Consider the following 23,931-nt stretch of genomic DNA (forward strand, 5'->3'; position numbering starts at 1 on the left):
GTGCAGAACAGAGAGCCGGTTCCAGCAGCCCCTGACCCAGTGGGTCAGGAGGAGGGCATCTGTGACTCGGTGGTAACCATTTGCTGGGGTGAGGGACGGGAGCATAAGAGGGAGCAGAGGAGGAGGTGTACAAGCTGGTGGGGGTATGGGGTGGTGGCTGGGGGTTGGGCTGCCTGGACCCCAGCATCTGGACTGGGAAGGTGTGGGTGGCTGGGGGGACAAGGGAGAGGGGATTATTGGTGGCTCTGGACATCTAGTGGTAGCAGGGGGCCTGGACACACCCGAGGCCCTAAATCTCCCTCAACTACAGGGCTGGGCCTATGAGGAATGGGAACACTGAAGCCATGCATGGCTTGGCCTGGGTGGGGCCAGTGCTGGCCCGGCACGTCCCTCGGGGCTGCCCTGCGGTGGCCATGTGCCCCTCACCGGCGGCCTAGATGCTCAGCCTCTGTCGCAGGGTCTGTGGGATCTTAGGGGCCATGGGAGGCAGAGGGGGGTGCAGAGCCCGGGCCTGGGCTCTGAAGGCCCAGAAAGGGGCTGGGCCCGGGCAGGGTGAGGGCAGCCCCTCTGCTGAGTGTGAGGGAGCCCTCCTTTCCATGGGGACCCCAGAGTCAGGCAGCAGGGGCCGCGTGGGTTGTGGGGGTGCGGGAGCTGTTCCTGTTAGTCCCAGAGGGACTCAGGGTGATAGGAGCCCAGGGCCTAGCGGGCTTCCCCCTGACGGAGGCCGCCGCAGGAGGGCAGAGGGGAAGGCTGTGGGGAGCTCCTCCCCTCCCAGTAGGACAGACTCCCCAGCCCGCTCCCCTATTCCCCCCAGCCCAGCCCCCAAGGACAGATCCCAGCAGTGGACTAGGGGCCTGTGGGGCAGAGGCAAGGGCGTTGCGAAGGAGCGACAGGGGGGCACCCGGGGGCTGGGGCCGCCGGATCCGCAGCCGAGGCGTTTGTAACAAAGTAGCCTTTATAGGTCCCGCGGGGGCGCCGGCGGCTGCCCGCTAGGAGCCGCGGAGGCCCGCGTTCTTGCGCTCCGTCGCCAGCCCCGGGGAGGGCTCTCGCGCCGGGTCCCCAACGCCCGCGCGCGGCCGTTCGGCCCCGGGCTCCCCGCTCTGGGCGCCGTCGGGGCCAGGGCCGGGCTGTCGGGGCCGCCTCTGCGCCGAGGGCGGCCGCCTGTGCGCGCCTCCGGGGCTCCGGGGCAGCGCGGGCCTGCGCGCGCCCGGCCTGTCGACGGCGCGGGGCTGAGGTGGCGCCGAGCAGTCGGCCTCGCCCGCTGGCCGTGGGGGCGGCGGGCGGAGGGCGCTGCGGGGGCCCCCCAGGCGCGGCCACAGGTCCGCCTCGCCGTTGTGCAGGAGCGCGAAGCGGCGCTGGGAGAGCAGAGGCAGCATCTTCTGGTTGCGCAAGCTCTTCTGAAAGGTCTCGATTGCCAGGTCTGGGGGCGGCGGGGGAGGGGGTGAGCGGGGGCCTTGGCTGCGGGGACGTGGGAGCGGCGGGGGCTCAGCGCCCCTCCCCCAGCGTCACGCCCCCTCCCCCAGTGGGGTGGAGGTTCTGAGGCCAGGCGGAGTTGGGGGTGAGAGAGCCGAGGGGCGGGACCCAGCTGGGGACGAGGTGTGGCCGGCACCAAGGTGGTGGGGAGGGCGGGCAGGGACGCCCTTCTTCGGCGGGGCCTGAGCAGAGGGTGCGGTGTCCACGTAGGCCCTCTGGATGTTGGAGAACCAGGTTTGCGGGCATGTGAATTTGGGGAGAGGGTGGACTGGCGCACCCACAGCTGGGCAAGCAGGGAGGGGCCTGTTTGAGGGTCTGGGGGTTGCAAAGGGCCTCACCCAGCGTCTCCATGACCACGCCTGGTATCACCTCCTTCAGGACTTCACAGTTGGTGTGCAGGGCGGGGTTGGAGTTCATCTCCAGCAGCCACACCTGGGCCCAACGCTGGTTAGCATCGTCCCCACACATCACTTGGCCCAGGGAAGGCTGAAGCCTTGGTCCCCATTAAGGCGAGTGATCCTGGGGAGCCCCTTTTCTGTGGCCTCACTCCTCCTATTTGCCCAAGGAGCCAAGGCTCTGAGGGTCTGGCTCTGCGGGGGGCACTGCTCCAGCTGCAGGAGCTCGGCAGGGGTGGCGGAGTCTGACTGCGACCCTGGCGCATGGGCTTGCCTGCGGGCTCAGGATAGGCACTGGTGGCCCCTGCGTACCAAACCCCACTGGTCCCAGGAAACTGAAGAAGTACCTTGAAGTTCTCATCGATCAAGAAGTCACAGCCGATGAGGTCAAAGTAGCCCAGTTTGCGGTGCAGCTTGGACTTGACAGCCTGGAAGCAGTGCGCCATGATCTGCTGCATCCGCTTCTGGGGGCAGGGAGGGGTGACATCCAGTCACCCCCTGGTTGCATCTCCCAGGCCTGAGCAGCTACAACCACAGCCCTCACCTGCACTCCCACCTGTGTCCTGCCCAGCTCTCTCCTGTGCCCTCACCTGTGCTCCCACCTGCCCCGCTACGCACACTCTCACACTGAGTCACAGGCTCACAGCAAGAAACTCATTCATTCTTGTTTTATTCTCTCAGCAAACATGTGGAGCTGCTCCTTCACGGCAGGGACTGGGGTACCAGAGTGAAGAGAACTTTGAGCAGCTCACTCACAGCAGGAGAGAGAGAAAACAAACGTGACATGTAAATACACAAATACACATGTATATTTTGTGCAGCAGATCAAGAAGTGCTGATAAAGAAAACAAAGCCGGGTTGGGGGCTTCTAGGGTGGTGGTTGCAAAAAAGGGTGTGGGTGTTGGGCCTCAGTGAGGAAATAGTGAGCGGACTTTGGACTGAATGGAAGGTCTGTGGGATAGGGGTGGGGAGTTTGGGGGAAGGGCAGCAGCTGTAAGTGCGAGTGTGTCGAGTGTGTGTCGAGGTGTTGGGGGAAGAGAGCAAGGCTGCCACCATGGCTGCAGCGAGCGGGAGGGCAGCAGGAAGTGAGTGCCTCCTGGCTGCTCTGCTGAGAGAAATGGAGGGCGATGAGGGAGTTGCTGGGCAGGTGGAGGTACTAGGCTGGGTTCTGAATGTATTTTGATGTAGAGCTGACCTGACTGGTTTATGAATGGGTTATGAGTTGTGAAAGAGCCATCCTTAAGTCTTTGGTCTAAAACTCTGCAGGGATGAAGCCCCCATCACTGAGAAGAGGAGGAGAACAATGGAGTCTGAGATGTTTAAGAGCTTGCAGATGGGTGTTGATAAGCTCTGGGATATAAGGCATCTGGTCAGGGCCAGATGTTTAACTGTGAAGCCAGGAGACTTTCATTACCAATGGTGCAGATAAAGAGCAGAGCCCTGGGACTCCAGAGAGCAGTAGTTGGGATGTGGGGTCCCAGAACAGGGTGCCAAGAGGGAGTGGGCAAGGCCCTGGAAGCCAGAGGGAGAAAACACCAGGGAATGAACAGCTAGTCCAAACTGGCTGACAGATCAGAGAAAACGAAGACTGGGAACTGACCCCTGGGTTTGGCAACAGGGAGGTCACTGGTGACCACAGCGAGCGTCTCAGTGGCAAAAGAAGCCCACTGGAGTGGGTCATGGATTCAGCACAATGGCAGAGAGAGGACATCTGAAAAGAAGTCACTCCATAAAAGCCACCAAACAAAGCAACCTGGCAAAAATAATCAGAACCAACTTTCTCAGAACCCCGGAAACTAACCCAAGGCTTGCAGCAACCTGAGGAGTGTTTGTGAAAGAAAAATCTTGAATCTTGGTAAGCAGACCAAGGTTTGTAGCATTTTAACTTGCCTTGGTTTTATCCCTTCTTCCCACCTTGGTGCCAGACTTGAAAAAAGTCTGCATTCTCAGCACTGGGGATAGCGGAATGGGTTTGGCTTGCAAAAAGATCGTAAAACATAGTAGCTACTTGGGATCTCTCTGCTGGCCTCCCCAGAAGACCTCACTTGAAAGGAACTAAAGGAAAATATGAGCATGATACCCTTCCAAATAGAGAAGATCAGTGAAGGGATGGGTGTTATAAAAGGAAACCACACAGAGATTCTGGATTTGAAACGTATAGTAAATAAAAAATGAAATTCAAGGAGCTTAACAGTTGTTCGAAGATAGGTCAATCGAGATTATCCAGTCAGAGGAACATTAAAAAGGGAATGAAGAAAAAAGAAACAAAGCTACAGAGGCTGGTGAGACACCATCAAGCAGACCAGCATATGTAATGGGAGTCCCAGGAGGAGAAGGGAGTAAGAGGCAGGAAGAATAGTTGAAGAAATAATGATACAAAACTTCCCAAATTTGATTAAAAAAAAAAAAGTCGACACACCCAAGAAGGTCACCAATTAGGATAAACTCAAAGAGATCCAGCGTATCATAAGCGAACTTTCAAAAGACAAAGAGAGAATGTTGAAATCAAGACAGAAGCGATGAGTCATAAGGGGTCCTTGATAGGATTCACAGCCAAATTCTCATCAGAAACCATGGGTTCCAGAAGACAGTGGAATGACATATTCAAATGCTGAAAGGAAAACCTGTCAACCAAGAATTCTCTATCTGACGGGCACACAATGTATGCAGCTGTAATCTGTGAAAAGGACAGCATAAAGGGAGGGAAAGAACTATCTAGGAACAAGGGTTTTTGTGTTTTTTTTTTTAATACTATGGAAATCAACTTGGTATTAGTCCAAACTAAATTGTTATAGATGAAGAGGTTAATGGTAATCCTCAGGGCAACAGCAAAGAAAATAATTCAAAAACATATAATAAAAGAAATGACACTAGATATGATACACTAGGAAATACGTGTTTAATACAAAAGGAGGCAGTAATGGAGGAATTGAGAAGTAAAATAGATACGACATGTAGAAAACAAATAGAAAAGTACATGTAAGTCCTACCTACCAGTAACTGTATCAAATGTAAATGGATTAAACTTTATAATTACATAACAGAGATGGGCAGAATGCATTAAAAAACACAACCCTTGATATCCTGTCTATAAGAGACTCACTTTTTTTATTCAAAGACACAGGCTGAAAGTGAAAGGATGGAAAGAGGGTATGTCATGCAAACAGTATCAAAAGAGCCGGAATGACTATACTGATATAGATTTTAAGACAAAATAAGAAAATAAATTTTAAGACAAAAATTTTTTCTAGAGAAGGAAAAGGACTCTGTATAATAATAGATCCAGAAGATGTAATAATTTAAACACCCGTGCACCTAACAACAGATCCTCAACATACATGAAAGGAAAACAGAACTGAAGGGCAAAACAGACAATTTAACAGCAGCAGTTGGAGACTTCAATACCACACTTTCAACGTTGGGTAGAATAATTAGACCAAAGAACAACAAGGAAACAGAAGACTCAAACGACACTATAACGCAAGCAGACTCCAGACATCCGCAACAGCAGAGTGTGCGCTGTGTGTGCTCTTCTCAAGTGAACATGGAACATTCTCCAGGGCGGACAAAATGTTAGGACAGAAAGCAAGTTTCCATAATTATGAAAAGGTTCAAAACATACAAAGTATGTTCTCTGACCACAGTGAAATGAAATAAAAAATCTGCGAGAAGGAAAATTGGAAAATTCACAAGTTTGTGGAAATTAAACAGCACACCCCTTAGCAACAAATGAAATGAAGGTAGAACATAGAGTCTTATGCATTGTGGTAAAATCAGTGCTTGGGGGAAATTTATGGCGGTAAACACCTATAAAAAAAACAGGAAGAAAGACCTCAGATCGATAACCTAGACTTAAACCTTAATAAACTAGAAAAAGAGGAGAAAATCCAAAGGAAGAAAAATTATGGGTATAAATGGACGGGAGAATAGAGAACAACAAAGAAAATAAATGAAACCAAAAGCTGGTTCATTGAAAAGATTGACAAAATGGACAAACTCATAGCTAGATTGACTGAGAAAATGGAGAAAAGACTCAAGAAATAAAGGAAGACCTCACGTAGAGATGAAAATAATTATAAAAAGGACTAGGATTCATAGAACTCTATGAGCAGTTTTATTCCCAATCAAATTAGACAACTTGAAAGAAACGCACAAACTAACAGCTCGACCCAATAAGAAACAGAAAATCTGAATCACCTACGACAAGCACAAGTCGAGTCGGTCCCTAAAAACCTTCCCACAAAGAAAAGGCCAGGATCAGGTGGCTTCACTGGAGAAGTCTTCCAAATATTTAGAGAATTAACACAAACTCTTCACAAACTTTCCAAAAAAGAAGAGAAACACATCCCAAGCACGCAAGAGAGTGCTACAGACCAGTATGGCTGGTGTGTGTAGACACAGACACAGTCGTTGAAGTGCCAGCAAATCACATCCAGCAGCGTGCTCGCGCGTTAGCAGATCACATCTGAGTGTGATTTACGCCAAAATGCAGGAGCGATTCTGTGCATGAAAACCGGTCGGTGTAACACACCACACTCGCAGAGTGAAGGAAATAGCAGCTGTCAGAACAGCGTACCCTGGCTCGCACATCAATGGAGTGGAATTGATAGAAATTCTAGAGAAGGGGCGCCTGGGTGGCTCAGGGGGTTAAAGACTCTGCCTTGGGCTTTAGAGGTCCTGGGATCGAGCCCCGCATTGGGCTCTCTGCTCAGCAGGGAGCCTGCTTCCTTCTCTCTCTGCCGGCCTCTCTGCCTACTTGTGATCTCTGTCTGTCAGATAAATAAATAAAATCTTAAAAAAAAAAAAGAAATTCTAGAGAAACCCAGACCTATCTGACCAGTCGATTGTCAACAGTATGCCAAGAACAGTGTCCTTGACCACGGCGCTAAGAAAGCTGGACATCCACACACAGAAGAACGAGGGTGGACCCCTCCCATCGTACACAAAAATTAACTCAAAAGGGAGCAGTGGCCTCACTGTAAGAGCCAAGGTGATAAAACTGAGAAGAAAACACAGGTACAAATCTCTGTGACTTTGGATTTGGAAATGGATCCGTAGATATGACATTGAAGGCATGAGTAACAAAGAAAAAATAGATGAATTGGATTCCCTCAAAATCAATACCTTTGGTGCAAGAAAGAGGACATTATCAAAAAAGTGAAAAGACAATTCACAGAACGGGGGAAAATACGCGCAAGTCACGTTATTTGATAAGGGTCTAGTATCCAGAACACGCAAAAACTCTTAGACCCACAGATGGCCAATAAGCGCGTGAGAGGGTGCCCAACGTTATTCATCATTAAGGAAATGTAAATCAAAACCACAATGAGATACCACTTCACACCCACTGGATGACTTAAAAAGAAAGGAAGAAAGAAAAGGAACAGTGTTTGTGAGAATATGGAGAAATTGGACCCTTCTGCATTGCTGGTGGGAGTGTGGCACGTTGCAGCCTCCGTGGAGCACAGTGGGCCGTTCCTCAACAAGTTCAACATACGTTACCGCACGACGCACACGGCATTCCGACTGCATACCTGAGAGAACTGAAAATGTGTTCGTGCAGAAGCTTGCGCATGAATATTCACAGCAGCATTACTCATAACAGACAAAAAGCGGGAATAACCCACATCCATTGGTAACAAATGTTTATCCAAAGAAACTGTGTAACCCTACAGTGAGATCTTCCTGAGTCACAGACAGGAATGAGGGATGCCACATGCAGGAAAGGCCATGATGATTCCATTATTACGAAATGTTCAGAATAGGGTAATCTGTGGGGACAGGCATGGTCACCAAGAGCCAGGGGACGTGATGAGGAGTGACTGTTGATGGGTGTGGCTGTTTCTGTTTGAAGAACCAGGTGGTGATCATTGCACAACTTTATGAATAAACTAAAACCCCCTGAACTGTACACCTTAAAGTAGAGAACTCCGTGTGAGGTGAACCATTAAAGAGTGAGAGAGGGAGGGAGAGACAGGGAGAGGGGGAGGGAGGGAGAGGGAAGGGGAGGGTAGGGAGAGAGGGAGAGAGGGAGAGAGAAGAGAGAGGGAAGGGAGGGAGAGGTAAGGGAAGGGAGGGAGGGAGGGAGAGGAAGGGAGAGGGCATGAGGGAGAGATTGGGAGGACGGTGGGAGAGGGAAGGGGAGGCAGAGAGGGAGGGGGTAACTAGCCCCCCTCCCAGTGGCCAGCTGCCACACTCACTGCTTAGATGCACACGCACGTGACACACACTTTAGTGCGGACACACTCCCCAGGAAGGTGTGAGCACCTTGCGCCCAGCGCCCCCCACTGTGAGGGGTCTTAACCCTTAGCCCCTGCCCCACAGGCTGGTGTCGGGAGGGGCGCACGGACCGTGAAGGTGGTGAAGACCCAGTCTCTGGGGAGCCCCTTGGTCTTCCTGAATCTGTCGTTGATGTGGCGGTTAAGCTGGTCCATGCTCCACACCGTGTCCTCCTTGAGCAGCACATACAGGGGGCTCTTCTTCTGCATGAACTGGGGGCAGTGCGGTACCTGCAGACCACCACTCCCGAACTCCCCGAGGCTCTGCCCCCGCTGAGGGCCCCCGCAGAGAGCCCCTCCCCACCGCCGCTACCCCAGCTACCCTGCAAACCCTGCTGAGACCCTCTCAACCGTCAAGTGTCCCCCCGATCCTCGTGGAAGGCCCCCACGCAGACCCTGTCACGGAGACATCTGCGCACAGGGTCTCTCCACGGAGGTCCTCACGGAGACCCCTCCCCACGGATTTCCCACGCACCTGCCAGCCGTGGTCCTGCCCCTATCAGGCTCCGCCTCCACCTGTCGCCCTTGACCTTCCACCCTTCCCCTTTGTGGCCATGGGCCCACCTCTACCTCCCCAGGTCCAGCCCCGCCCTAATCGTGCCCAGGGCCGCGCTCCATCCATGAACCCATCTCCCCAGAGCCGGGCTGGCGTCCAGTGGCCTCTCCCCATCAGAGCGAGTGGGCCGCCTCCAGGCCTGAGCGTCAGTCCACAGCTGAACTCCCTTCTGTGTGCCGAGCAGCGATCTTGTACCAAGGCTGCAGAGGGGGCCCTCATCTGTGGGGTCCCCTTACCTGGTTGGTCAGGTGGCCGCTGAGGTCGCTGGAATGAGGGTCATACAGGCTGAGGGTGAGGCGGGCGTAGCCGTGGCAGAAGAAGACCATGTAGGGCATGGCACAGGCGATGAGCAGGTAGGAGCGCACGTCGAACTTCTTCCCATCGAGCAGCAGTGGGTTCTGGATGTACCTGGGGACACATGGGGGCTGAGGGCATGGCCAGCCTAGTCTGTGTCCCCTGGTCCCCTCCTGGGCCCAGACCAGTTCCTCAGCACCACTTGTCCCAGGTGTCTGTGGGCTCTCTCTTCTGAGGGGACATTTCTGAGCCTGGCCCCAACCCTCAGCCCATGCACGTGTCTGGGGTGCCCCGCCCCTCCCAAGGCAGTCCCCCCACCCCCCAGGGCAGTTTTCACTAGGATTCCTGAGCGTGGGAGTAGATTGGGCCCCTGTGGGCAGGGAAGACTTCCTGGAGGAGGGAGGGCCGACACTGGGCCTTCAAGGGCGGCTGGCCGGGAGGAGACATCCCAGGTGGAAGGAACGGTAGGTCTAAAGACCGCGAGGCCCGGAGGGGGGCGCAGACCGCAGCTGTGGCAGAGTCACACTGACATGTGGGGGCTCCGAAGGGACCTTGGGAGGCCAGATTGCTGCTCCTCCACCTCCTGCTGTGAGGCTGAGGGTTTGGATCCCGTCCAGAGGCAGAGGGAGCCAGGGAGGGGTGGTCAGCTCTGCTCCAGGCCTGAAGGCTGGGGCTGGCTGCGCTGGGGATGGGAGACTGGCTGGCCTTCCTGCAGGACAGGACGGAGGGGCAGTGCCCAGGCTGGGGAACGAACCGACCAAGGCTTCCCTGTCTCTACCTCCATGTGCAGGAGCCTCTGTGTGTGGGGTTGGGGTGGAGGGCATCTCCTCTGCAGCCCGGACGAGCTGTGACCACCCCACCTCTGCCAGCTACACAGGGGCCCAGCTGAGGGCACCACAGCTTTCCATGACCGAGGACTCCTCTATGGGCCCTGGGAGCCCCACCAGCTCTCCCAGGCGCCAGCGGGGCCCACGGCCAGCCCCAATGTGAACTATGCCCAACACCTCTGCACGACCCGCGCCTGAGGTGCCCTGAACGGCATCTTGCGGTAGATGGGGTCGTCCTCAATGCTCTGGGTCTTGACTTGCAGGGCAGCGACTTCCTCCTGGCTCCGGAGCAGGAAGATGCCTTTACCCTGGTTGCAGGCACTGGGCTTGCAGATCCAGATGTGCTTTCCTGTAGGAAGAGCCCCGACTCTGGGCTAGCCCCGCCCGCCCCGCCCCGACCACGCCCAGTCAGGCCTGGCCACGCCCAGGAGTGGCCACGCCCACGCCCCAACCGCCCGCCCGGCCATGGTCCCGCCCCTTGCCAGGCTCCGCCTCCACAAGGCCCAGCCTTGACCCTCCACCCATCGCCCACCTGGCTCCACCCCTTCACCCCTCCATGGCCACGCCCCCTCGCCTTGTAAGGCCCGGCCCCGCCCCAAGCGTGCCGGGTTCTTGGTCCATCCCTGAACCCATCTCCCAGAGCAGGCCTGGCGTCCAGTGGCCTCTCACCGTCAAAGAGAGTGAAGAAAGCCTCTCTCTCGTCCCTGATGTCCAGACGGTATGTCTCTGGGAAAAATTCTTCCATTTTCAGGACCCTGGGGGAGCAGGGAGGTGGGGAGGACACAGGGAGGGCTGTCCCCTCCCCCCAGGCTAGGCCAGCGAGCCTTTCTAGGGGACTGACCTGGGGGCAGCTGGAGGACAGTGTCCACTGGAAAGCTGGTTGCCTCTGTCCCCCAGCACCAGCTGTTCCTTCTGCACCTTCTGTCCCCTTGCCAGGAGCACTCTTTTCTGGGTCCTCACACACCTGGCTTCTTTGCAGGCTGCGTCACCCATGCCCTGCCCCTCTCCCACCGCACCACTGTGCGCCAACGGTTCTGAGCTGTGTCCCCAGGCATGCACTGAGTGGTCTGTACGGGTCCCTGGACACCCCGGCCTAGTCCACCCGTCTTCCCCTGGCTGGGGGCTGCCCTCTAATCCCTCTTTGTCAACCACCAGGCCTTCGATGTAGGGTGGAATGGCTCCTTCCAGCAGGGCTGCAGGAGGCCCCTGGGCTGGGCCACGTGAGCTCAAGGGCAGATGCTGTGACCTCTCTAGATCTGTACCCCAGAGGGAGGGCCTGGCCTGAGCGGCTGCCCGGTAGTGTGCGGAGAACGGATGGTGGGTGTTTGGAGAAGAGAAGAGGTGGGGTGTGGGTCGGTGTGTGATTGGATAAATGGATTTTGGGTGGAAGTAGGTGCATGGGCAGGTGGCCCCGTGCAGAGACGGACACTGGAAGGGATTAGAATTGCTGACACGGGTAGGGTCGGGGTGGAAGGCTGGACATGTGGATGTGAAGGGGATGTCCCGGGTGAGCGGGTGGGCTGCCGGCCTGGTTGGGGGTGCGGCGGGTGGGAAGACAGATGGCGCACAGCTGGGGGGGGACAGGCAGGTGAGGGGAGGGCAGCAGGGTGAGTAGGCTGAGTGGCTCAGGCACTGGGGCACGGTGGGTGGGAGGGGAGCAGATGGACAGCGGTGTGGGAGAGTCTGGGGAACAGGGTGTGGGTGGGTGGGTGGCTGTGGCGTGTGTGTAGATCACTGGCTGGTCCATGAGGGTAGGTGGATGGAGTGGGTGACGTGTGTGGGGGTGCATGGATGTAGGTGAACAGACAGAATGGTGAGTGGACGGGTTCCAGGGAGGGCGGTCGGGACTAGCGACGGACACGCTGGGTGGGCGGGAGTGGGACCCGGAAGAGGGCAGCAGGTGGGATGGGGCATGTGGGTGGCGTTCTGCTCCCCTGAAGCACACACAGCCGTGTGCTGGGTTGACGGTGGGCGCCCGGGGCGGGGGAGGGGTGGGCTTACTTGGCCTGGGCACACAGCGGGGTCTTGTGGGCCGTCTTCACAGCCCTCGCGTGCTCCCGCAGGGCGCTGAGCAGCCCGATCTTGGTGGTGAGGAGCTTGTTGTTGGGAATCTGGTACAGTAGCTGCTCACATGGGAGGGGCAGAGTCCTGGCTGGCACGTGGGGCTGGGGGCCAGAGCTCCCCGGGCCGCCGCAGCCGCCCAGAGCGGAGGCCTGGCGCATTATGCCACCCCTGGCTCTGGACCAGGAGGCTCTTGCAGGCTGCAGGCCCGAGGCGGGGGGCCCTCCCCTGCTACCTTCTCGGAAGCTGTAGTAGTTGTCTCTGCACTTGACCTCACACCACTTCAGCTTGTAGTCCTCACGCCGGCTGTCCTGGATACGCTGCCAGCCCTTGCCCTTGCAGTAGGAGCTGATTCTGCGGGGGCACAGAGGCAGGGGTGACCCTGGGGGCCTTGGGGACCCAGGAGTGGGTGGGCACATGGGTGCGGGGGGACGTGGAGGCGGCAGGCAGCAGGGCCAAGCTTGAGCCCCTCACTCACATGGAGGCCCCATTGTTCCCTCCGATATAGAAGTAGGGCCCCTGCCCGCTGCTGTGCGGCTGCTTCTCCCCCTCCAGCAGGTGCTTTTCCAGGAGAGCCGCCCGAGGCCTGACGCCGTCAGTGTCGTCTGAGAGGTCTGTGGGCCGATGGGGGGTCAGAGGCTCTGGCCTGGCCGGGGCCTTTCCTGTCCCTTGGCCCTGCCCCAAGCGCACCTGCGTCTTGTTCCAGCTGGCTTAGCACGTGCAGAAGCTGCTCCTCTTGTTTGCTCCCCATTGGTCTCTCATGGGCCCAACCTGTGAACAGGGTGGGGTCTGAGGGGTCCGGGGGAGGTGTCCATCCTGAATCTGGCCATCCTGCCCATTTCTAGCAGGCCCTGGGCTGTTCCCTCAGCCACCTGGGCCCATCGCAGCCCAGGCTGGGTCCTGACCGGTGGGCCTGAACCTATCTTGGGCAAGAGGGGAGTCATCACCATTTAGGGCCAGACCTGGAGCGGGCAGGGTCCCTGCTTACCCAGAGGGCAGGGGCTCTGTGCAGAGGAGGGCTAGGGTGTGAAGCTGGAGCTGGGGGGAGACATGTGCAGGGATGTCCCCAGGAGAGATGGGGTCACAATGTCTATCGTGAGGTCATGGGTGACCTGTATCAGGCAGGGGAGACAGCACCAGGGCTGTCCTGCACAGGGGCTGGGTTCTGGGACAGGCAGGGGCAGTGCCCAGACTGTGGAGAGCAGCTGTGTCCCCTCTCTGTGCCTGTTCAGACCCCGGCTCTGCTGTCCTCTGCACTGTTCCACTGGCCCGAACCCCACACTCTGGGCACGGCCTTCTCCTGGCCTCTCTCCTAGGGACTGGCTATGTGTGGTTGGCCCATGGGAATGCCTTCCTCCGGGTGGGATGCCCTCCCCAGGGAGGCACTGGCCTGGGCTGGGAGTGGAGCCGGTCCCAGGGCTGCATTCACCTGGCATCCGGGTGTGGTTCCCCCGGAGCCCGGCAGTCCTGGACCACTTGCCTCTCTTGCCACTGATGTGGGTCCGGTTAGGTGGTCCCCGACGGTGGAGGACGTGGGTGGGGCTGCGGGCTGTGGATGCAGGAGCGCCAGGGCAGGGGCACCTCTGGGAAGACACCACCCCCAGCCCTCTGTGGGCCCTCTGGGCAGCCCATGGTCCTAGCCCCAGGGAGGGGCGCCTCCTGGGATCCTGGGCTTGGGCTTCTGCTTGTGGCTGGCTCCTGTCTCTGTGGTGACCGTGGGGCCTGGAGCCCCGTGGACGCAGGGCCATCTGTGCATCCTGTTTATCCCTGGCGAGGTTTTCCCTGCAGGGACCGTCTGTCTGGCATGGCCATGCTTGGCCTTGGTGGTGCCGGCTGTAAGGAGGGTCGCTGTCAGGTCTCTGGGGGACTGGAGGGGCCCCTGGCCCCAAGTGGGTGCCTCCTCGGAGTTGAGGGTGGCACTGTGACATGGGGCTCGGCAGGAAGGTCTCTGGCAACGTCCCCTCTGCTGCTCCGGGCCCTGCCCCAAGGATCGTGTCTCCTTTGGAGCATCCTTTCCCGTGTGGTCAACTTGGGAACACTTCAGGGAATTTTAGCCATTCTTGGATGGGTCGCTCCCAATCTGGGAGCCGCTTGGGAGGTGAGGACTTTCTAGAGGGCTGGGAGAAGATAAGTGGCCAGCACACTGTGGAGTCGGCAGGACAGAGAAAGACAAACCAGGTGTTGGCAGATCACTTTCCAGAGAGGACAGTTACTTTGCAGACAAACCAGCTGGTCACCCAAGAAACACTTTAGTCCCCCCTTAGGCCAGAGGAGGAATAAACTGGGTAGCGGTCAGCATGAGTATGGGAGCTGGGCCGGTGGCCGGGGCAGGGCTGAGGGTGGGCAGAGTGTGGACCACCCAGGGGCCCTCACCCACACCCTGGCCCACCCAGAATGGGAGGGTTCCTGTCCGGGCGCAGCTGGGGGATAGCAGCCTGCAGGAGACAGGGAGAAGGCCTACCTGTGCACGCGTGGGCTGGAAGACCTCGGTCCCCTCCCACTAGGTTCCCAGAACCCAGCAGCAAGTCCCAGGAGTCCTGCTGGGGTATGGACCGCCCCCAAGGTCCAGACCCTCAGAACCATTCCTCCGGACTCTTGAGTGGCCCCAAGGTCACCGACCCCCCCACCAGGTGTGCGTGAGATACCCCCCTACAGATGCACACAGACTCAGACGCCGTCACACGCATGTGCACAAGAAGTGGAAGAGGGGGAGAGAGGAAGCCAGGCCCTAGAAGGTGCTGGCTTGAGAGTAGGAGACTGGTCGCTCCTGAGAGCAGGTGGGCTGCGGTCAGAGCAAGGGGACACGGAGTACGACGGGGCTACAGGGCCAGCGGGAGTTCAGAGAGATGGTGCAGGAAGGACGCAAAGATGGGAGCAGGAAGGACCTGGACTTCAGCGGCAGCTGCTGGGGACCCTGGCGCGGGGCTGGCCCGAGCCCTGAGAGCAGAGGGGCCGGTCAGGGTGCAGCCCAGCTAGTCCCTCTGTGACTCAGTTTCTTTGCCTGTAACTCGAGCAGGAGCAGCATAAAGAGAATTAAATAAGAGAATTAAATAAGGCGTGAGTTCCTGCTTCTTGTCATTCAAGTAACAAAGATTAAGGGGGAAAAAAGAGGGCGCTGGGTGTGCCTGCGGGTGGTCACTGGCTGGCTGGCAGGAGGGGCGTGTGGCGGGGTCAGGCCCCAGGGCCCTGGCCACCTTCTGATCTGGTGCCCGCGCGTTTTGCAGCTCCTCTGAGGGACGGAATTCTAACACAGAAACACAGCTTTCTGCTCACAGATGTTCACGGCACGCGCTCATCGCGGGGGTCACGGGATGGGCGCCCCTGACCATGAGGGACTGCCCCCAGACCTTCCAGAAGGGCTGTGGAAACGGGGACAGCATGGCCAGGGCAGGGGACAGCTCGAGTTTACAGTAAATTTTGAAATAAACATTTTACCTGGTCAGGTAAAAAGACCGGCAGGAAATGGCACCCCAGGCTGGTGAGAGGAAGACCCAGGTGAACCTGAAGAAAATGTCCAAGAGAAAGAGGAGATGTTGGTGTCCCGCCGTGCATCTTTCCCAGAACACACGCTTGTCGTCTTGGGGTGCTGAGGAGATGCTGACATTGCTCGATGGGCTGGGGCCCCCGGCGGGGCTGGGGCTGTCTGGGAGGATACCCTCTGTGGGATGGGTCCAGGAGACAGACCTTGTCCCGGGCAAAGGGGCTTGTCCAGAGGAGCCGCCACCCCTAGGAGGCATGTCCCTCTTGGCCGGGCCTGGGGGTCTATGACCCTCATGCTGTGGCACTGGGGATGTGGGCCCTCCACAGAGGGGGCTCATCTCAGCCACGATGCCCCTTTCCTGACCCTCCTTCGTCTCCCTTCTGCTCCTGGCAGGGTTCTGACAGAACGCACAAGGTCCCTGGTGTCCAGGTTGGGGGGTAGGCACAGGATGGCGGCCACAGCCCTCACATCCAGCGAGGACTCACGCTGGTGGCCTGCCTGTCCCTCTTACCTGCCCAGCAAGGTGGTGTGAGCCCTCTGCCAGGGAAACAACAGTGGTGGCCTGGCAACCGTCTCTGGGCAACAGCAGCCCAGCGGCACGGCTGGGAGATCAGGAGGGGCAGGAGGCCAGGATCCTTGGGGAGCTGGGAGGAGGGGCTGGGGCTGGTGCTGGAGCAGGGGGACCCATGCACGGTTCCCATCTGGGCCTTGCATCCTCTGAGTATCCCTGAGTCTTCTGAAGACCCCCAACCCATGCCAGGACCCCCAGGACCTGACCCTATCTCAGATTTCACGTCTCCTAAGCGTTACCTGCTCTAGTTCAACTCCCTGTACCACAGCCTCTCCCGTGGCGTCGCCTTCCAGTCCCGCGGCCTTGCTGCCATCCAGAGTTTTGTGTGGGTCTCTCATTGGGGTGCCTTAATTTGCTTCTTGTTGGGCTGGACGGTGGCCCCCAAATGAACCCATGTCTGAAGCCCCAGAAGCTGCAGGTGCGACCTTACTTGGAAAAAGGGGATTTGCAGATGTGATTAAGGATCTTGAGATGAGATCCTCCTGGATTATCTGGGGGGGGGCCCTAAATCCAGTGACCAGCGTCCTCCCAAGAGGGAGCAGAGAGAGGAGACCCGGGAGAAGCCCCATGAAGACAGGGCCAAGTGGTGTGGTCACCAGCCCAGGGACGCCTAGAGCCACTGGGGGCTGGAAGTTCCCTCCCCTAGAGACTCAGGAGGGAGTGCCTCCCCAGCCCCCACCTTGACTTCTGCCTTCTGGCCTCCTGGACTGTGAGAGAGTACATTTCTGTCGTTTCAAGCCCCCGCCTGTGATCACCGTTACGGGGGCCCTGGGGGACTGACGTAGCCCGTAAGTCACTCCTTCCTTCTGAGTGCCCTGTGGCTGACTTCACTATGGGGAGGCCTTCCTGACCCCACACAGGGGCTGACCTACTCCCAGGCTCCTCGCCTGCCTGTGCCGGTGTTGGGAGCTTCAGGGGTCAGTCTTGCTGGACTGTGGTCTCTGACTCTCTGCCCTGAGGTGGCCATGGGTCAGCCTGGAGGGCAGAGAGCTCCTCTAGCCAAGCCTTGGACTGAGCAACTGGGGCTGGTGACCGCCCGCCTGCCCCCGCACCTCCCCGGCCTGGGCCTGCTGGGGCAGCAGCCAGTGTGGGGGTGGGGCCCCTGATCTTCTCCTTGGCCTGAGCACAGGGCCCCCAATCCTGTCTTCCCTCAGGAACGCGTGCTCCCCTCCCTATATCCCTTCTGGGGGCCCAGAATCCTGGCAGGCGCCCAGGCTCCACTCTGGGTCCCTGTGCGTTCTGGGGAGGCGGCCCCGGCCTGGGCTGACACAAGAGCTCAAACTCCAAAACCCTGCATCGTAACCCGTCCGACTGGATGGTGTGGTGCCGCCCCAGCCTTTCCCACGGTGGAAACGGCCTGCGGCTGGGCGCGTCCCTGCGCATTGGCAGCCTGGGTGAGCAGGGGAGTCATTAACCTCCCGGGGGGCAGGTGGGCTGTGGAGGGCCTCCGAGCGGGGGTGTGCTGGGGCTGGGGCAGTGGGGGAAAGGCCCAGTACCCCCCCTGCGGCTTGGGGCCTTTGCTGAGACCGGGCTGTGCTGCCTAGACACGGGGCCAGGATGTCCTGCTGTCCTGACGGCACGTAGCCCCTGGCCTCTGCCGCCTCTGCTTGGCTCTGGCGGGTGTCCCATGGTCCCCACTTGGTTGTCTCCTCCCAGAGGCCTTCCTGGGCCACCCTTACCCCCTCCTCCCCCACCAACCCCCACATTCTCGACTGCTCTGGCCTTCTCCACACGGCAGCTCTCCTGGTTCACGTGCTCTGCTCCCCTTATCACTACCTGCACTCCTGCCAGGGACGGTCCTCTCCCCGGTGTCTGGCATGGGGTGAGTTTGCAGGAGGGGCTCAGGAGAGACTTGGTAATGGAAGGAGGGAAGGTGGGGAGGAGCCCGCCAGAACTCCAGAGGTCCCCTTCTCCCTGACAGAGGCCACAGAGCACCTGGGCGGAGGCAGAACCTAGGACCCACTTGGAATTCACAGGGAAGGAAGTGGGTTCTAGGGAGTAGTCAGGAGGCTGAAGGTGGGATCAGCATCCAGAAGTCTGGTTTGGGGACAGCTTGAGATAGAGGACATCTGCATGAGGTAGAGGAGAGGGGAGCAAGGAGGGAGCTGCAGAGTGGGGGCCTGAGGGCAGCCCAAGATTAAGGGCTCTCTGACTCTTAGTCCCCGTGGCGATGGTCTGGCACCTGGAGGGCCCTCCCTGACTGAGTGCCTAAGCCCTGGAGATGGGCCTGTGGGGAAGTGGGGGCCTGAGGCCCATAGAGAGGAAGCAAAGGCGGCCTGCACCCCCCCCACCCCCTCCCCTGAGCTTTTTGCTCTAGGCTGAGGGCGGGGTCTCACCTATGATGGGGCCTGGTGCTGCCTGGGTCGGGGAGAGAGTGGCCCAGGGAGGTTTCTGGGTGCTCTGCTGGCCATGCCCTGAGTTGGAGGTTTGGGGGTACGGGCGTGTAGGGGTAAAGGATGAGGTCGCTTCCCTGGAGAGGGTTCTAGGTGGGGCTGGGGGGTTTCCGCAGTCCCTGGGCTTTCTTTTGGCTCCGTGGCAGGGCCAACAGCATGGTGTCCGCCTCAGATGCTTGCTGACCCTCCGTGCCTGCCAGCCCTCCCAGCCATGCCCCTGCGAGGAACAGAAGCCAGCCCCCGAGGCACCTCTCACCCTTTATTGTGCAGATCATCCATTAGGGCTGAGATAGGTCATGGGGGCTGGGGAGGTCCTGGCGTGGACACAACTAACGGGCCCAGGACCCATGGGCCTCGCCCTCCCCCCGGTGTCCCTCCAGGGACTCCTCGTCTGGCGGTGGTCAGGCCATGGATGGACGGCATTACCAGACAGTATTAGACAACAGAACCCAGATCTAACCGTGTCTGGTAAGACGCCCATCGGCAGGCGACGGTGCAGACGGCCCCAAGTGGGGGGCACTCCTAGGGCAGGGGGCACTGCCCGTCCTGCAGCTCGCTGAGACAGCGGGAAGATCCCTGCAAGGCCTTCGACCCTCCTGAGTCTGCAGGGTGGCCCCTGTCACCTGGTGTTGGCCCCGGGCAGCTCTGAGGAGGGCTCTGCTGCAGACCCTAACCCGGCACACAGCCTCCAGGCGCCTGTGCTGTGGTTGTAGCTGGAGAGTGGGCCGTCCAGTTTCTCTGCACTTGACCCTGACTGTGTTCACCCGGGCACCCTTGCCGGTCTCCTGAACGGCTCTTGGCTGGTTAATGAGTAACAGGGAGGCCAGGGACAGACGCCCCCCCCACCCCCGCCCAAGAGGCCAGCTGGGACCCAGGGCAGGGTGGGGTTCCAGGGGGCCCAGAAGGGCCACCCCTGTGCAGGTCAGCTGGGCAGGTCTGGGACCGGCATCCTGGCTTCAGATCAAAAAGATAAAACAAAGGGCCATCCTGGCCTCACCGATTTTGGACAATGTTCCCATTCTTAACTGCGACACTGTGGTGGCTGGAGCGGGGAGAGGGAGACTCTGTCCTCACTGGGACACAGCACAGAATGTCTACTGCACTCGCCTGTGGGTTTGGGCCGGGGCACCCAGACACACCCTGTCCTTCCTGCGTCCCTGGTTGACCAGTGGAGTGAGTTCTCCTTTGTAGAGTAAGAGTCCTGGTGTGAGAAAAGGGGCCACTGCCCATGGCTGGCCCCACCGGACTGGGGTGTCTAAGGGCAAGGCCAGTTCCCAAAGGACCGGCCAGGGTGCCCTAGGACAGCCACGGTGGACGTCTGAGGTTGGGTGGTGGACAGGAGGGGCTGAAAAGGGACAGTGGGGCTGCCTGCTGCCTGCTCCACACCAGCCAGGAAATGCATCTCCCCACGCGGGTGCTGAGCAGGGCCCGACATCCGTTGCTGCCCTCAGAGTCTGGCCACAGCAGACACTTTGGAGCCAAGCAGGTGGGGCTGGAGTGTGCACTGGGTGGTGTGGGCCAGGCCCCCAGGATGGTGTCGATGGCCAGGACAGGACTGGTGGCCCTCTTCTGCCTAGTGTCCTAATCCTGATGGTCTCTCCTGGGGATCAGAGCACCCTGAGAACTTCACTCGGGAGGGAGCCAGGGGCCCCCAGCCTGGGCTTGGTGGGACAGCAGAGGGGCGCCCCCCTGCTGGTGGGGGCCGCCCTGATGGGTTGGGCTGTAGAGCCGAGACAGGCTGTCTGCCAGTCCCTAAGCGCGCCCTGGGCCCTGGCCCGTCTTTGGAGTCCAGGAGTTCAGGACCGTGTGTCCTCGGGCACTTCCTGGCAGGCAGGCGGTGGGTCACCTTTGAACATCGTTACCAGACAGTGTTAGAGTCAAGCCAAGAAATCCAGCACTGTCCGGTAAGATGCCCACAGAGGCCCAGGTGCAGCTCAGCCCGAGGACAGGGACAGATACCTGGTGCCCACCCCGGGCAGGCAGGGTCCGGTGGAAGTGAGTTAGGATCCCTGGGAGGGGAGGCCTGAGTGCTCCTCCCTGCTCTCCCCAGAGCAAGGAGACCTGGGGTTGAAGACCCAGGACCGAGGCTGGAGATGCTGCCAGTCTGCAAGGTGGTCCGCCCGTCCCGGGGCCACCTGGAGGCCTAGGCTGGGCCTGACCACCCCCGGCTGGGCCTTTGCCCTCCGGAGCCCTTGTTGTCACCTGCTCAGCCCACAGCTGCCAAGTGTGGTGGCAGCACCCGCTTGGGTGCTGTGGGCAGGGCCCAGATACCTGAGTGTCCTAATCCAGGATCAGTCTGGGGAGGGGGGTGCTCAGTGCGGCTGCAAGATGGCTTCCATTCTGGGGGGCTGAGAAGGGGTACATCTGGGCCTGGGGGAGGGGTCACATTTCTGCCCTAGAGCCCCCCCTGGCAGGATGGGCTGCTGCTGCGGGTATCTGCACGGGGCCTGTGTGGGGAAGGGAGGGGCCGGGGGCCGGGTGGGGGGAGGGCGGCCCCATCGCTGCACCTGGGGCCCCGCCGTCATCATTACCAGGCAGTATTAGAGACCTGACACCATCCAATGCTGCCCAGTAAGATGGCGATGGCCGCCCCCAATGGGGTCTGGGGGCCGCCCAGCTGGGGACTCCATGGCGGTGATCAGCAACCTGATGGAGAACCCTGTCCTCTCAGGGCACAGGGGTGGGGAGGGGTCCGCGAGGGACAGAGCCTCAACTCTAGGGGCCCAGCCTGGAGAAGGCTGGACTGTGGCACCAGGATGACCCCCAAAGGCCAGGACCACAAGGAGGCCTCCTGCCCAGCCAGAGCTGGCCAGCTCTGTGGGGCCATCAGCTCGGGGCCTGGGGTGGATGCCCAAGGAGGGCCAGGATGCCCTGCCCACAGGAGGCAAGGACAGAGTGGGATCCTCCCTCTGGGTGGTCCCAGGGAGAGGCCTGGACATGTGGCCCTGCCCCCTCGGGGCCCGGCTGCTTGTGCATGTGAGTGTGTCCAAGACCAGAAGGGCTGCCTAGGCCGGACAATGGGCCTCTGTCTCCTGGACGCCGCCCCAACGGCTGTCTCCAGCCCAGCCCCCTCCTGCCCTTGTCAAGGGCGTGGAAGGGTGTTGGGACAAGGATGGAGTGGGACGTGGCTCTCCAGGCAGGACAGCACTAGGAGACCTCCTCAGCCCAGCCCCCCAACCCTCCCACCCCACCAAGCCCAGGCCCTCTACCTCGCTCACCAGCCAGGTCTCAGATAGGTCTGTCTGCCCGCCCCTTGGCTCTGTGGCCCTTGGGTGCTGGCCGCTGTTGGCCGTGAGGTCCGAGGGTGAGCCGGTGCTGGGCCTGGAGGGGGTGTGAGAGGGCAGCCCTGTCCCGCCTGTACCCCGTAGTCACTCCTGCCCCAGAGCAAAGAACACAGGAGGCCAACCAGCTCCTCCACCCCTGCCTGACTCCCCCACGCCTGTGGGGGCCAAGCAGGTCCTTGGACGTCAGAGTGGGGTCAAGGAAGTCGGCGGCTCTGTGCCCACACCTGGGGCCTGCATGGAGCCGAGTGACCCCGGCCCCTGTCCTTGGAAGATGGAGGGGTCCCACCCTCCCTCTCATCTCTTCTCTGCCACACATGACCCCTGGACCTGGGGAATGGGCCAGGGCAGCTCCTCAAGCCTTCCGGCACCTTCTACCCACAGAGGCTGTAGGGAGAGGGTGTGGGCCCCGTGCCGATTCCCCCCAGGCCACCTGGCTGACCGCAACAACGGCTGTGTCCATTTGTTTGGCCAAGTCTGCGTTCACCTGGTTCTGTAGCTTTGTCCTCGGGAATGGCCGGCATTTCTCAGAGGACCTGACCCTAACTTAGGCCCAGCGTAGGGGGGCAGGGGAGGTGCCTGTCCATCATCTGGGAAGGAGGCTTCACAGGAGCCTGGACCCCCCAGGTGACTGTGTCCAGGCTCAAAGGGCAGATCCCACAGTCATCACCACCTCCTGACCCTCCTGGCTCTGTAGCTCACCCTTTAAGGTCTGTCCCACAAGCCCTGTAGAATCAGAGTGCCTTAGGAACGCAGTCCCACCTCTCTCGGAGCTCAGTGAAGCTGTCTCACCTTTCTTTCTTAGCTGAGTTGAAGTTCAGCTCTGCTTATAGCTGCGGGGCCCTGGGGGAGGCAGCCGGGGCCTGGTGCCTGGTGTCTCTCCCTTGTAGCCAGCTTGCCGTGCATAGACTGGCCTCCCACTGTGTGGCCTCTGGAGCCCGAGCCTGGTGTCCCTAGTGTCCTTGGCCACTGAGGGCCAGCTCTACTTCAGAAGCTCTGAAGGCCCTGGAGGCCCGGCAGGCCTGAGCTGGCTGATGGGGAGCCGGGAGCCACCCCAGCTATGTGTAGCCCTCCTTGCCAGCCCTTCCCTTCTCCCCGAGGAGGTGAAGAGGTGCGGGGTCAGACACACGGACAGACGCGTGGACAGAGCCAGGGCCGACAGTGGGCAGCACAGTGCTCTCCCTCCTAAGTTCCAGGACAGAATCCCACCCTCTTCCTGAACTCAGAACAAGGCCTCGGCCCTGAGTGCCGCTCAGCGTGGGGTCAGGAGTCCGACACCAGGCGCCCAGGGCAGGGAGGAGGAATGGCAGGGTTTGGGGATTGATACGAAGAGTGAAAATATGGTGCTTTTCTCGGCCTGTTGTCGGCGGGGTGGGAGGCCAGCCTCATGGTGACGGCCAGATTGGGGTCTGGTTAATCATCACCTTCCCAAGCAGGCTCCTCTTGGGAAGAATGGAGGAACGGGTTGAGAGGCCCAGAACAGCACCTCCAGGCTCCTCTTGGCAGAGCAAACGCCCCAGCTGCCCTTGTGGGTCCCACCTGCGCAGGCACGGGCGGGGTGGGGAACGCGATCCCAGCGGGAACTTGCCGGCTAACCTGCCTGGCGGGCCTTAATCAATGTTGAGGCCGCAGAGAACAAAGCGTTGAAACCCAAGCCTTGCAGCACCGCGGGACCCACCAGCCCGGCCCAGAGGCTGCGGGCGGGGCGGCGGCGGAGGCCTGGCCTGTCCGCTCGCAGGGCACCTCCTGGGCCCCCGCGGAGGCCAGGCCGCCATTTCCCCCACGAGGCGGGCACAGCCTCTCGGCCCTTCCTCGGGGCATGCCCGCCCCTGAGAACCAGCCGGACTCCTCGGGAGGTGGGGGATCTCGGCTCTTGGGTTCACCAGGGACATCGTCACGCGCTGGTTTTGCAGAGAGGGTATTTGCAAGATGACCAAAATGTCGGAACGTGGGCCGTGGCCGTGTCCCTGCTGTGCAGCCGTGCGCACTTTCGTAAGCGGGGCGCCCCGCGCTCATTTTGGCCAATTTGATGTGCCGCCAGTCACTGACCTGCAAGCATTTCATCCGGGCGACTAGAAAAAAGCCAAACCAAACCAAACCAACCTATTTTTTCAGATGTTCTGCCTAAAAAGGCCTGCGATGCTCCCACTGGATTCGTTAAAACATAGGATCCCTGTGCCCTGGAGGTCGCGGTCACCCGAGCAGTGACTGTTTTTTGCCGCAGAGCGAGTTTGCTTCAATTCACACCAACGTCGTCCCCGCCCAGACGTAGGGCTGCCTGAAGCGCGGGGATTTGGGGAGAAAGCCGCCCGTGGGCGGCC

At 59.6% G+C, this 23,931-nt stretch overlaps 1 protein-coding gene across 1 annotated transcript; it reads right to left on the reverse strand.

Annotated features, from left to right (window-relative positions):
• Positions 1 to 989: 989 nt before the first annotated feature.
• Positions 990 to 23,674, reverse strand: LOC111154861 (tubulin tyrosine ligase like 10). Its single transcript, XM_022514795.1, has 15 exons — positions 23,289 to 23,674; positions 21,521 to 21,650; positions 14,274 to 14,319; positions 13,314 to 13,433; positions 12,575 to 12,655; positions 12,363 to 12,498; positions 12,120 to 12,238; positions 11,825 to 11,954; positions 10,493 to 10,578; positions 10,001 to 10,172; positions 8,939 to 9,110; positions 8,219 to 8,359; positions 2,216 to 2,332; positions 1,812 to 1,905; positions 990 to 1,420 (listed from the first exon to the last, which is right to left on the reverse strand). Exons 1-15 carry the CDS (start codon positions 23,672 to 23,674, stop codon positions 990 to 992), a joined length of 2,361 nt encoding a protein of 786 aa, XP_022370503.1.
• Positions 23,675 to 23,931: the final 257 nt, after the last annotated feature.

Source organism: Enhydra lutris, unplaced genomic scaffold (assembly GCF_002288905.1).
Source record: "Enhydra lutris kenyoni isolate GAN:26980312 unplaced genomic scaffold, ASM228890v2 scaffoldscaffold38, whole genome shotgun sequence".
In the NCBI taxonomy this organism is placed as follows: domain Eukaryota; kingdom Metazoa; phylum Chordata; class Mammalia; order Carnivora; family Mustelidae; genus Enhydra; species Enhydra lutris.

Bases quoted from the DNA above. Each gene is read 5' to 3' on its own strand.
- LOC111154861 (XM_022514795.1), bottom strand. From the start codon at position 23,674: ATGAAATGCTTGCAGGTCAGTGACTGGCGGCACATCAAATTGGCCAAA. The intron at 9,111-10,000 runs GTGTTGGGCATA...ATGTGTCCCCAG, and splicing joins CAGGCGCGGGTCGTGCAGAG to GTACATCCAGAACCCACTGC. The intron at 1,906-2,215 runs GTACTTCTTCAG...CGTTGGGCCCAG, and splicing joins TGATCGATGAGAACTTCAAG to GTGTGGCTGCTGGAGATGAA.